Below are 13,304 nucleotides of genomic sequence, written 5' to 3' on the forward strand. Positions count from 1 at the left end.
GTGGATATTGGCTTCAGAAATTACATTCCACAATGAATATGATATTTTTTTTTATTAATGGATCAATTTTTTTTTTTTTAGTAAACCTTAGTTTGTCTAGTTACACAGCACTGCAATATTTAACAGTTAATAGGCTACACATCAGTCAATGTATGATCCTTTTAAAATAAAATAAAAACATGCAAACCCATTCATTATAAGTACTTGCACAGTGAAGTTGTAAGTTTTAAACTGAGGGGAGAGATTGACGTTATGTGGTATTGCACAGAACATGTTACAACAGACGAAAAGTCTAGCAAAAATGCACAAGCATTAATTCTACACTAGAGCATCCGCACAGAGAGTAGTCAGATGCAGGGGAACATAACGGACACTAAACAGCATGACTGAAGTCTAAATATATGACATCCCCTTTATCATTTAGACTCTGTTATTGTAAAGAGATGACTGAAATGACCTCTGCCTAAAACACAGCAATTCAATTAAAATATCCTTAAAGGCTAGTAGTAAAATCACAACAAAAGATCAGTGTTACCTTAGAACTATAGCTTCATCGGAGCTGGTTTGTTTTGAAAGAGAAGAATGGGGTATGAATAAATGCTGCCTCCCCTATTTAAGTAAGCTGTCAGCAGGTTTTCCAGTGCATTATGCAGTGTTCTGACTACACAATTAAGGTAGGGGATGAGTAACGTTGCAGTTCTATCAGTTTGTAGGTAGTGTGTGTGTGTATGTTTGGGGGGGTGTAGGATTTTTTTATTTTTTTTATCCCAGGTGAAGATTGAAATAAAATATTATTCAGATCACGTGTGTGTGTGCGCTCGCGCGTGTGTGTCATATCGCCTAGTTCACAATAGCAGATGAGCACATCTTGTTGATTCCACAGAGCCTGGATCCTCTGTACAGGTAGTAGTAACCCTGGAAGGAAGGAACACACAACAGGACATGTCAGGCAATTAATACACATGTCAAATGTTCCAAGAGTTCAGGCATGACTAGGTATTATGCATGCATTGTAAACAAATACACTGTTTACAAATGCACGCATAATGCCTTGTCATAGAGGTTCAGTGTGACAGCTTTCTGTTACCTGTTCTCCATAGTCCTCTCCCCAGCTGTTCTTGATAGCCCAGAAAGGTTTGCCTTGACCTGTACACAGAAACAACCAGACACACACTCATCACAGTGTTGTTATTACGCTAGGTTAATGTAAGGTAAATGAGTAGTTAAGAGTCAGTCTCACGTTCTCCGTAGCCCACGAGCAGCACTGCATGGTCAATCATCCAGGGGTTGCAGAAGATCTTCAGAGGGTGGGACACGCCCTTCCTGTAAAACTGAGGACAAACAACGAGAGAAAAGCAGGTGGGATTAGAAAGATAGATACTAGTCACTTCATTGTTCAGTTGTGTTTTAGTGATGCTAATTTCAGTTCCATTAAGAAAGATATGACAGGCCTCCCGAGTGACGCAGCGGTCGCTGTACTTGAGGCATCACGACAGACCCGGGTTCGATCCTAGGCTGTGTCACAAATGGCTGTGACCAGGAGTGGCGCACAATTGGCTCAGCATCGTCCGGGTTAGGGGAGGGTTTGGCCAGGGCGGCTTTACTTAGCTCATTGCGCTCTAGCAACTACTTGTGACTGGCGGGGTGCCTGCAGGCTGACTTCGGTCGTCAGTTGAACTGTGTTTCCTCCAACACATTGGTGCAGCTGGCTTCCGGGTTAAGCGGGCGGGTGTAAAGAAGTGTGGTTAAGCGGGTCATGTTTCGGTAGACGCATGACTTGACCTTCGCCTCTCCTGAACCTGTTGGGGAGTTGCAGCGATGAGATAAGATCCTAATTGGATATCACAAAAAGTAAACAAATAAAAGAAGAAGGAAGATATGGCAGTGGTGTTACCTGCAGGGGTTGGAAACAAAATTATTTTCCAATCGTTTCATTCTGAACAGAACCAAGTTTTTTTGTTTCGTTCCACTGTTACGACCAGCAAAATAAAGTTCTGAACCGGTTCAAACCCTAAAAAAGTACTGGTTTATATTGTTCCTTTCTGTTCCTTTTTTTTCTCTTTTTTTTTTACATTTAACTCATTAAATTACTTCACCAATCAGTGTGGAAAGAGCAGGCAAGCTAGTTGTTTACATGTGTGATGGACAGACAAGTGTAGCCTATGGCGCAAGATGCGACTGAAACTTTGGGGAGAGAGCGAGATAGGTTTGAGGAGGCTTGAAGCGCTGAGCATCTTGTTATGACATACATTGAATGAATTAGGTCCACAGAATTATACCTAGGAGAAGTGGCTTCTATGTAGGAACTTTGAACGTCTTTTGAGCTAGCTAGAAAACAAACTTGATTTAGCTAGCTAACAAGCTTGTATGTGCAGAGAATTAAAAATACATTTTTGTAGTTAATAAGTCCAACGTGATCACTAGGCCTATAGAATCCTTAACTAGCATTGAAAAAATGAAATCCATTCTTCTCTAGCTAATTAAAAATCTCTCTCCCTCCCTATCTTCTGAATCAAGCCTGTAACGTCAGTACAGTAGCCTATGCTTCAAAAAGAGGAAAGGGGCAGGTAGCCTAAACACACACAGGTGAAGATTTTCAGCTTGCAGGCAGACACTGGAATACGTTTCTGAGTGACAGAGTGAGGGCTTTGCATAGGCGTTTTGTTGTGGGACTAGAAAAAAGTGCCTGGAACGTAAAATAATGTTATTAACTGCTCCCATGCTTTTAAATTAGTGGTTCTGTTCTGGAACAGTATGGATCACTTTCATTCCAGGTTCCGTTTCTGTTCCTTCTGTTCCATGAACCCATTCAACCCCTGGTTACCTGCATTGCGAAGGCATTCAGGGCCACAGATACTGGTCCATTCTCAGCCAGCCAAGCAGCAATTTCTAAACATAAAAAGGGAAGGAAACCAAGATTAACACATGGCCAACCCTCCTCCATATGTACCGCATCATTCAATCTTCATCCAATCCTTCAACCTATCATCCGTGTCTTTATCCCTGTCTACCCTACCCTCTTCTCTCTTTCACCTCTCCTCCCACTCACCGTTCTCGTCCTTGGACAGCTCCACGGAGCTGTTGATGTAGGCAGTGACTTTGTCGGTGGTGAAGTCGCAGCTCTGCTTCTTGCCGGTGTAGCTGTAGTCAGTCTCTGTCTCCAGACCACCCAGCTTCTCGATGGCTTCATATGCATTTGATGGAAGCCCGCCCCCACAGGCCTGGTCCACAGTATCACAGTCCACCAGCTCTGTGGGTGATTGGTTCAATGTCCTATCAATTCAAAACTGTTATGGAGAAAATGGAAACTGTGCTGTTGTACAGGTGAGTGTATGATACCTACAATGCTTGTGCTTACCTTGCTCAGAGAGAGACACTAGTTTACCCGTTTTCACAAACCACTGGCCCTCAATGTTTCCTGTCACTGAGAATGCCCAGCAAGAACCACACATGCCCTGCAATACAAACACAAGTCACATAATCAGCCATACACACACACAGGCATTACCTACCTCCACCTTTTCCATGAATTGTGTCATATCTACAGTATGAATGAAAGTATTACTTTTGCTTACTTAAACTTATGTTTAGTGAAGCATCAAAGAAGAGTCATGAATGCTATATAAAGCATTTTTAAGTTGTTATTTGTCCGATAAAGAAATCCATAAAGACACTGCTCAAAAAATAAAGGGAACACTTAAATAACACATCCTAGATCTGAATGAATGAACTATTCTTATTAAATACTTTTTTCTTTACATAGTTGAATGTGCTGACAACAAAATCAGACAAAAATTATCAATGGAAATCAAATTGATCAACCCATGGAGGTTTGGATTTGGAGTCACACTCAAAATTAAAGTGGAAAACCACACTACAGGCTGATCCAACTTTGATGTAATGTCCTTAAAACAAGTCAAAATGAGGCTCAGTAGTGTGTGTGGCCTCCACGTGCCTGTATGACCTCCCTACAACGCCTGGGCATGCTCCTGATGAGGTGGCGGATGGTCTCCTGAGGGATCTCCTCCCAGACCTGGACTAAAGCATCCGCCAACTCCTGGACAGTCTGGACAGTCTGTGGTGCAACAGACTAGGTTGGTGGATGGAGCGAGACATGATGTCCCAGATGTGCTCAATTGGATTCAGGTCTGGGGAACGGGCGGGCCAGTCCATTGCATCAATGCCTTCCTCTTGCAGGAACTGCTAACACATTCCAGCCACATGAGGTCTAGCATTGTCTTGCATTAGGAGGAACCCAGGGCCAACCGCACCAGCATATGGTCTCACAAGGGGTCTGAGGATCTCATCTCGGTACCTAATGGCAGTCAGGCTACCTCTGGCGAGCACATGGAGGGCTGTGTGGCCCCCCAAAGAAATGCCACCCCACACCATGACTGACCCACCGCCAAACCGGTCATGCTGGAGGATGTTGCAGGCAGCAGAACGTTCTCCACGGCGTCTCCAGACTCTGTCACGTCTGTCACATGTGCTCAGTGTGAACCTGCTTTCATCTGTGAAGAGCACAGGGCGCCAGTGGCGAATTTGCCAATCTTGGTGTTCTCTGGCAAATGCCAAACGTCCTGCACGGTGTTGTGCTGTAAGCACAACCCCCACCTGTGGACGTCGGGCCCTCATACCACCCTCATGGAGTCTGTTTCTGACCGTTTGACACATGCACATTTGTGGCCTGCTGGAGGTCATTTTGCAGGGCTCTGGCAGTGCTCCTCCTGCTCCTCCTTGCACAAAGGCGGAGGTAGCGGTCCTGCTGCTGGGTTGTTGCCCACCTACGGCCTCCTCCACGTCTCCTGATGTACTGGCCTGTTTCCTGGTAGCGCCTCCATGCTCTGGACACTACGCTGACAGACACAGCAAACATTCTTGCCACAGCTCGCATTGATGTGCCATCATGGATGAGCTGCACTACCTGAGCCACTTGTGTGGGTTGTAGACTCCGTCTCATGCTACCACTAGAGTGAAAGCACCGCCAGCATTCAAAAGTGACCAAAACATCAGCCAGGAAGCATAGGAACTGAGAAGTGGTCTGTGGTCACCACCTGCAGAACCACTCCTTTTAATTTCCACCTGTTGTCTATTCCATTTGCACAACAGCATGTGAAATTTATTGTCAATCAGTGTTGCTTCCTAAGTGGATAGTTTGATTTCGCAGAAGTGTGATTGACTTGGAGTTACATTGTGTTGTTTAAGTGTTCCCTTTATTTTTTTTGAGCAGTATACAATCATATATACACATTTACAGTCATACCTGTAGTCATCTCCAGTCTGTAAGACCATCTCTAAATCCTGTCCTACCTGGTTCTTGACAGGGCTGACAGCTCCATGCTCTCTCCAGTCCCAGCTAGGCGGGGCGGGGCTGTGGGTCATGGCTGCAGGCTTCATGGACCGCTGAAATTTCTGCTGGCTCAGCAGGGGGTTCAGGTACAGAGTCCTAAACTCCTCCTCTGGATGGTGAGAGGGAGTGGGTAGAGGGAGGAGAGGAGGAATATTAGGATTTTTCACAGTGTACAGCTGAGGAGTTGTACTGTAGCCTTTTGGAATTAGCTATGTAGAAGTGGAATTACTCAACAGGTTAACTAACTCTGCAAGGGAACATGTTTCAAACGGTCACAGAATCACACACACACACACACACACACACACACACACACACACACACACACACACACACACATAGTATGTCCTGTTGCTCCACAGAAGAGCAGACGGTGACCTCTTCGGGACACTCAGTGGATGTTCTGGAACTGCATCGGGTTTATTAATCTGCATTCCCACACATGCACACACACACACCTGTGAGGTCGCTGAACTTGGTGACCCCGTACTCGGCTGTGCCCAGATCCAGAGACTGGAGCTTCTCAGCGGTCTTCAGGTTCTCATGGAAGATACGCAGCCGCCGCTCAGTGACTGTAGCAGCAAAGGTCAGAGATCAGACAAAAATGTTATGGTAAGATGTTTTACCTTATCATCTGTGGAGGTGGATGGACGATGTTGTGTAAAATGATGGATTGACATTTATCTCTCACCCTCTTTGCTGCTGTAAGTCCTATTGTATCTGACCATGAACTCTTTGAACTGGCCCAGAAGCTCCACTAAATACTCTGTCTCCTGTCACAAAATATAAGTTAATTATTGACAAGTAAATTAAATATACACATACAGAATAAATGAGAAAACATGCTCAAACACACATACAACAAGCGCTACGTTTTCTATTACCTCAACTGGTTTGCTGGTGGAGAGGGACAGAAATTCTACTTTGTTGGTCTCAACTGGTTTGGGATCAACTGAAACGCAAGCATCATGAAAAACAATTAGATGTAGCTATGAGTATTTATAGAAACAATCCTAAACAAATAAAATCACAAAGGTACATTTAGTTCCCAAAGTTAAACCTTTGACACAAACCTGCTTGCTGGCATTTCTGTTTGAGCAGGGTGGACTTCCTCTCCCAGGGAATGTCCCAGACCTCAAACACACACACCTCCGTCTGACAGAGAACATGTCAGCGGAGAAAACATGGTTAGTGAGATAATCTGTGTTTATTTTATTGGGCTTCTGTGTTCATGACTTGTATATAAACAGTGTAATGGACCACCCACACAGACAGTGTGGTGAATAAGGTGCAACAGAGTCTCTTCAACATCAGGAGGCTGAAGAAATGTGACTAAAAAACCCTCAAACTTTTATAGATGCACAATTGAGAGCATCCTGTCGGGCTCTATCACTGCCTCGTATGGCAACTGCACTGCCCGCAACCGCAAGGCTCTCCAGAGGGTGGTGCGGTCTGCCAAACACATTACCGGGGGCAAACTACCCGCCCTCCAGGACACCTACAGCACCTGATGTCACAAGATGGCCAAAAAGATCATTATGGACATGAACCACCCGAGCTACTGCCTGTTCACCCCTCTATCATCCCGAAGGCAAGGTCAGTACATGTGCATCAAAGCTGGGACCGAGACACTGAAAAACAGCTTCTATCTCAAGGCCATCATGATGACTGTTAAGCCACCACTAGCATCAGCCACCACTAGCACATTAGAGGCTGCTGTCTATAGATATAGACAAGAAATCACTGGCCACTTTAAGTAATGGAACACTAGTCACTTTGATCATGTTTACATATCTTGCATTACTCATCTCATATGTACAGTATATACTGTATTCTATACTATTCTACTGTATCTTAGTCCATGTCGCTCTGACATCGCTCGTCCATATATGTACAGTGGGGCAAAAAAAAGTATTTAGTCAGCCACCAATTGTGTAAGTTCTCCCACTTAAAAAGATGAGGCCTGTCATTTTCATCATAGGTACACTTCAACTATGACAGACAAAATGAGAAAAAAAATCCAGAAAATCACATTGTAGGAATTTTAATGAATTTATTTGCAAATTATGGTGGAAAATAAGTATTTGCTCAATAACAAAAGTTTCTCAATACTTTGTTATATACCCTTTGTTGGCAATGACAGAGGTCAAACATTTTCTGTAAGTCTTCACAAGGTTCACACACTGTTGCTGGTATTTTGGCCCATTCCTCCATGCAGATCTCCTCTAGAGCAGTGATGTTTTGGGGCTGTTGCTGGGCAACATGGACTTTTAACTCCCTCCAAAGATTTTCTATGGGGTTGAGATCTGGAGACTGGCTAGGCCACTCCAGGACCTTGAAATGCTTCTTACGAAGCCACTCCTTCGTTGCCCGGGCGGTGTGTTTGGGATCATTGTCATGCTGAAAGACCCAGCCATGTTTCATCTTCAATGCCCTTGCTGATGTTAGGCTTTGTTACTTTTGTCCCAGCTCTCTGCAGGTCCTTCACTAGGTCCCCCCCGTGTGGTTCTGGGATTTTTGCTCACCGTTCTTGTGATCATTTTGACCCCACGGGGTGAGATCTTGCGTGGAGCCCCAGATCGAGGGAGATTATCAGTGGTCTTGCATTTCTTCCATTTCCTAATAATTGCTCCCGCAGTTGATTTCTTCAAACCAAGCTGCTTACTTACTGCAGATTCAGTCTTCCCAGCCTGGTGCAGGTCTACAATTTTGTTTCTGGTGTTCTTTGACAGCTCTTTGGTCTTGGCCATAGTGGAGTTTGGAGTGTGACTGTTTGAGGTTGTGGACAGGTGTCTTTTATACTGATAACAAGTTCAAACAGGTGCCATTAATACAGGTAACGAGTGGAGGACAGAGGAGCCTCTTAAAGAAGAAGTTACAGGTCTGTGAGAGCCAGAAATCTTGCTTGTTTGTAGGTGACCAAATACTTATTTTCCACCATAATTTGCGAATAAATTCATTAAAAATCCTACAATGTGATTTTCTGGATTTATTTTCTCATTTTGTCTGTCATAGTTGAAGTGTACCTATGATGAAAATTACAGGCCTCTCTCATCTTTTTAAGTGGGAGAACTTTCACAATTGGTGGCTGACTAAATACTTTTTTGCCCCACTGTATATATTCTTAATTCCATTCCTTAGTTAGATTTGTGTGTATATGTTGTGAAATTGTTACATATTACTTGATAGATATTACCTTACTGTAGGAGCTAGAAGCACAAGCATTTTACACCTGCAATAACATCTGCTAAACACATGTATGTGACCAATAAAATGTGATTTGATTTGATAATAGAATGTAGTGTGTTTGTGTGCATTTCAGAGAGAAATGCCTGTGATTTCCTGTGCCTGTGAAATGCCTGTGCCTGTGATGGTAAAGCACATACATATCCTTTGTATGCGACCTAATGTAAACATCCAACAACAGTCTATTTCTGAACTGATACAGAAGTTAAGTAGAGGGGTGAACACTATGAACACTTTGTTTCCTTGACCTTGGAGACATTTCTGATTAAGTTTCTGCTAAGTCATGAAAACAAATACCACATGCGGAACAAATAAGGGGTAGCTGACTGCTTGTGCACACAGCTGCAGCAGGGGATAACAGTGTAAAATTCATGTTATTTATCACAAGGTCCTGGTCACATGACTAGGGGAAGGGAGAACAGACAGATAGAATAATAACCTAAAATAGACCCAGATACACACAATGGCCTTGATACTGGCCACTTCTGTGTTGACAGTTTATTTACATTTGTGGTTTAGGTTTTGTCAATTTTCAATATTGTAAAACTTGGGGTTTTGATTTGATGAGGAGGACTGACATTAGTTTCGCTGTAACACTATCTCCCTCCAACAACCCACACTGTTATCATCCCAAGACAGAAAAACAAACACACACAGGCCTCACCTTCAGGTTGTGTTCCTCTGGGTAGAAGTCACAGGTCATCAGTCTGGCAGCCTTCTTACACTGGGTGTTACTTAGCTCCACCATGATGCTGTATCGGATTCCCTTCACCAGCTACAAGACAGACAATACACAGAGAAAACACACAGAGACAACACACAGAGACAACACACAGAGTCAATACACAGAGACAACACATAGAGTCCATGCACAGTGAAGGTCAGCCTCTATGAAAAATAAACAAAATCAACTCTGCGGTTCTTGTTTTGCCATCTAGCTTACAATTTAGCTCTAACGTCACTTTCAAGACCAATATATGGCATTATAGGCCTAGTTAAAGGGGCTGATTATGCTGGAAAATACAGGTATCTTATTCAGCAGAGCACTAACTGGCTAGTCTAGCTGAGACAATGGGTTTGTTGAGGGCAGTTTTGGGGAAGCTATTCTAAAAAGATAGTTTACCAAGCTACCAATTACTTCACACTGGAAGAAGTTCATCTACACTAAAGCTACCATTAAGAAACATATAGTTGACTTCACTAAAGTTAATCTGAAAAAGTAGTTCACTACATCCAAACTACTTGTAAATCTGAAATGTCAGGGTACAAATTGCAAGACAGATGACTTGGGGTTCATATGTTAACAGAATGTGTAATTTAGCCTATTAAACACAAAAACTATGTTTCAAGTAAGAATTAGGCAGGTCAGACACTGAGAAGGAGATTCTTGCCTACTTCACCCATGTTTTATTTTAGCTAAAAAAAAAGTAGTACGTAGTTCCAGTAGTAAGCTACACCGCTACATGGCAAAAAAAAAGAAGTAATTAACTGGGTCAGATCTGATATAATTTTGGACGGACTTGTCCTGAAGGGCCCGTGCAGAGCCGAACACAACTGCTCCAGTAGAGAAAGAAAGACAGTAGACATTCAGAGATTCAGTACCTTAGATCACTGCGCCAAACAACATAGCATGGCAGCAACACATGAAAACACAGCATGGTGGCAACACAACATGACAACAACATGGTAGCAACACAACACGGTACAAACATTATTGAGCACAGACAACAGCACAAAGGGCATGAAAATATAGACAACAATGCATCACGCGAAACAGATTGGGTCTTTGATTGAGTCTTTGAATGAAGAGATGGATATAAAATGGTCCAGTTTTCGTGTTTTTTGCAGCTCATTCCAGTCGCTAACGTTATATAGCTGCAGCGAACTGAAAATAGCAGCAACCCAGGGATGCGTGTGCTTTGGGGACCTTTAACAGAATTAGAATGTTTTTTTTTAACCTTTGTTTAACTTGGAAAGTCAGTTAAGAACAAATTATTATTTACAATGACCGCCTACCCCGGCCAAACCACTAACGACGCTGGGCCAATTGTGCGCCGCCAATGGGACTCCCAATCACAGCCTGGATTCAAACCAGGGACTGTCACCGCCTGGATTCAAACCAGGGACTGTAGTTAATTCTGTTAAAGGTCCCCAAAGCACACGCATCCCTGGGTTGCTCCTCTTTTCAGTTCGCTGCAGCTATATAACGTTAGCGACTGCATTGAGATGCAGTGCCTTGGACTGCTGTGCCACTCGGGAGCAGTGACTGTGAGAACGGTTGTTGTATGTGGAGGATGAGGGCTACCGTAGGTATATCAGATAGGGGGGAATGAGACCTAAGAGGGTTTTTATAAAAAAGCATCAACCAGTGGATCTTGCGACGGGTAGATAACCAGTTTACAGAGTAGTATAGAGTGCAATGATGTGTCCTATAAAGAGCATTGGTGGCAAATATGATGGCTGAATGGTAAAGAACATCTAGAGTAGCCGCGAGAGAGCACCCTCAAACAGCCCACGATAGAGTATTATGACCTACAACCACAATGGACAGTAACTTGATTTTTGGCTATTATTATGAGATAAAAAATATATAAACAAATAACATTTTCACAACACTGGTGTAGTCTACCTGTTTACTGGCAGAGAGGATCTTGCTAACTCTACGAACGTGCATCGTATTGGACCCCATGTTATAGCGGTCCTCTGCAAACTTCAGTGCCTTCTTCAAACCTGGGTCGTTTTCCGATAAACGGACAGAAGACCCGGGTGCCCCCATTAAAGGGTCATCCAAATCGGCCAGAACCGAGGCCAAAACCGCCAGGGTTAGGCAAAGGATAACGGGGCAGCGAAATCCGAAATCCATCCTGTCTGTCTGTAGAGCAGAAAAAGTCAAAGGGACAGTGGACGGTAAGATTAGAAAACGGGATGTTTGTTTTCCCAGTTAACTGTCATCCGACAATGCGACAAGAAATCAGCAGACCAGGGTTGCCAGGTAAAACGAGAATTTCTAGTAAATTGCCACTCAAAACCCGCCAAAAGGCCAGAAAACTAGCACACACACAACAATTCACAGCAAGAGGAGTTGCCATATCTATACAATAAACCCCTTTTCCATAATGTTATCGACATAATTAAGAAGGAATACCATAGTAACTTGTAATGAAGTTAGAAGAAAAAATCGGGTATTTCAATCTACGACAAAATAAAGGAATGTTAATATGTGACAAGAGAAAAGATAATTCGCCCTTATTAAATTAACTCACTTGACTGCTATTATTAAGCAATAAGGCACACGGGGTATGGTATATGGACAATATAGCACGGGTACGGGCTATTCTTAAGCAGATGCAACGCAGAGTGCCTGGATACAGTTTTAAGGCACACTGGGGTGCCTTATTGCTATTATAAACTAATGTTAGGCTATTTTCTGGCAATTGTGCTGTTGTTATGTTCCAGATGTTAAGACTAAGTTAAGACTAAGTCGTTATAAATGGCCCGTTTGCGAGAATGACTTGTCATTTCAATAGGCATAGACTACAGACACAAATCTGGGTTTATGATTCTAATTACATTTTGCCATAGTTCGCTTAGAGAAAGACAGATAGTTTACAGTAGCATAGACAATATGTAAACTGAACGATTTAGCAGCTTGCTTAGTTCAAATTAACAGACGAATTTATTCAACATGAATAGCGAGGACATTTCGCAATAAGTGCTTTTTCCCCCAATAACCTGCTGGAATAGGCTACTGAGGATGAGGTCATGCTTTCAATCACTGAATTAAATATGAATCATATGTATATGAACTGAATATGCTTGTCAACAGCTGCCAGTGTTTCTTTTTTTGAATTTGTTTTACCTGTAGCATAATATGACAACTGTTACAGTCAATCTAATGTGTTCATAATAACACAAGTCTACAACAGCAATCAACTGAAGTTGTAGGCGATTTATTAAATAGTTTTGAGGCAACAGAGGCACATTTTTAATTCTATACATTTAGCCTCGTGTCCGTTTCTTTGAGGAGTTTTCCCCATAAAAATAATCATGCGAGGGAGTTCCATAACTTCCATTTTAAATGTCCACTCCGGCAGCCCCCGAGACCAAAGAACTGAGCATGCTTAAAGCACTTCGCATGATACCGTTTTATTTAAACAGTTATAATTAGATTACAGTTTCAAATACCTCCGAGCGGATTTATGTAATGCACTCTAGTGCGCCCAAAGTATTTCTCCAGTGCTTTCTCACCATTATTTATTGATGTGCATCAGTTCTAGAGTATTAATATGTTTTATGGAAAAAGGTTTCTCCATAATGACAATGTAAATAGCCTACATATCTACCCAAAAAGTTGTCTCAGCCAATAACTGTAGTGATCTCTCAACACACACACACACTCTCACCCACCCAGCAACAGCCTTTCTCACTGCGTGACAGTCAGGAGTAGGTCACAGTGAAATATATTTTTAAGAGCAGTATGCCTTGGCGGCCGCGGTGCAACATAGACATACCCCAAAAACCCGCAACCCGCGACCAATACATTTTCAGCCGCGGCATCGTTTTTAAAGTTGCTCGATTTGCTGGAAACTACGAACACGGCAACACTGCAGCAGAAGGCCCCAAATAGAAATGGTTACACAATGGATACAATGTTACCAGAAACAACGATGGAACCGTGGGCGGACCGTGGGCGGAGCTACAGGGACTG

At 43.0% G+C, this 13,304-nt stretch overlaps 1 protein-coding gene across 5 annotated transcripts; it reads right to left on the reverse strand.

The window, feature by feature from the left end:
• Positions 1 to 35: 35 nt before the first annotated feature.
• LOC110489081 (cathepsin F) lies at positions 36 to 13,246 on the reverse strand. 5 transcript variants are annotated; one of them, XM_036943194.1, is made up of 14 exons: positions 13,108 to 13,242; positions 11,226 to 11,468; positions 9,261 to 9,371; positions 6,424 to 6,505; positions 6,235 to 6,302; positions 6,042 to 6,123; positions 5,809 to 5,922; positions 5,311 to 5,459; positions 3,359 to 3,455; positions 3,050 to 3,250; positions 2,825 to 2,889; positions 1,241 to 1,331; positions 1,088 to 1,146; positions 36 to 915 (listed from the first exon to the last, which is right to left on the reverse strand). In XM_036943194.1, exons 2-14 carry the CDS (start codon positions 11,457 to 11,459, stop codon positions 841 to 843), a joined length of 1,428 nt encoding a protein of 475 aa, XP_036799089.1. In that variant the 5' UTR covers positions 11,460 to 11,468; positions 13,108 to 13,242; the 3' UTR covers positions 36 to 840. The 5 variants fall into 5 exon arrangements, 4 of the variants coding, with proteins under 4 accessions (XP_036799089.1, XP_036799090.1, XP_021417323.1 ...); XM_036943195.1 differs by lacking the exon at positions 13,108 to 13,242 and adding an exon at positions 13,004 to 13,022; XR_002468517.2 differs by lacking the exon at positions 13,108 to 13,242 and having other exon boundaries at positions 1,241 to 1,799; positions 11,226 to 11,554.
• Between the last annotated feature and the right edge of the window lie 58 nt (positions 13,247 to 13,304).

This window comes from Oncorhynchus mykiss, chromosome 14, assembly GCF_013265735.2.
Source record: "Oncorhynchus mykiss isolate Arlee chromosome 14, USDA_OmykA_1.1, whole genome shotgun sequence".
NCBI lineage: Eukaryota > Metazoa > Chordata > Actinopteri > Salmoniformes > Salmonidae > Oncorhynchus > Oncorhynchus mykiss.

Coding starts and splice junctions, on each gene's coding strand:
- LOC110489081 (XM_036943194.1), bottom strand. CDS start 11,459: ATGGATTTCGGATTTCGCTGCCCCGTTATCCTTTGCCTAACCCTGGCG. Junction 9,372..11,225: donor TCCTCTCTGCCAGTAAACAG/GTAGACTACACC, acceptor TCTGTCTTGTAG/CTGGTGAAGGGAATCCGATA. Junction 1,147..1,240: donor GCTCGTGGGCTACGGAGAAC/GTGAGACTGACT, acceptor TTCTGTGTACAG/GTCAAGGCAAACCTTTCTGG.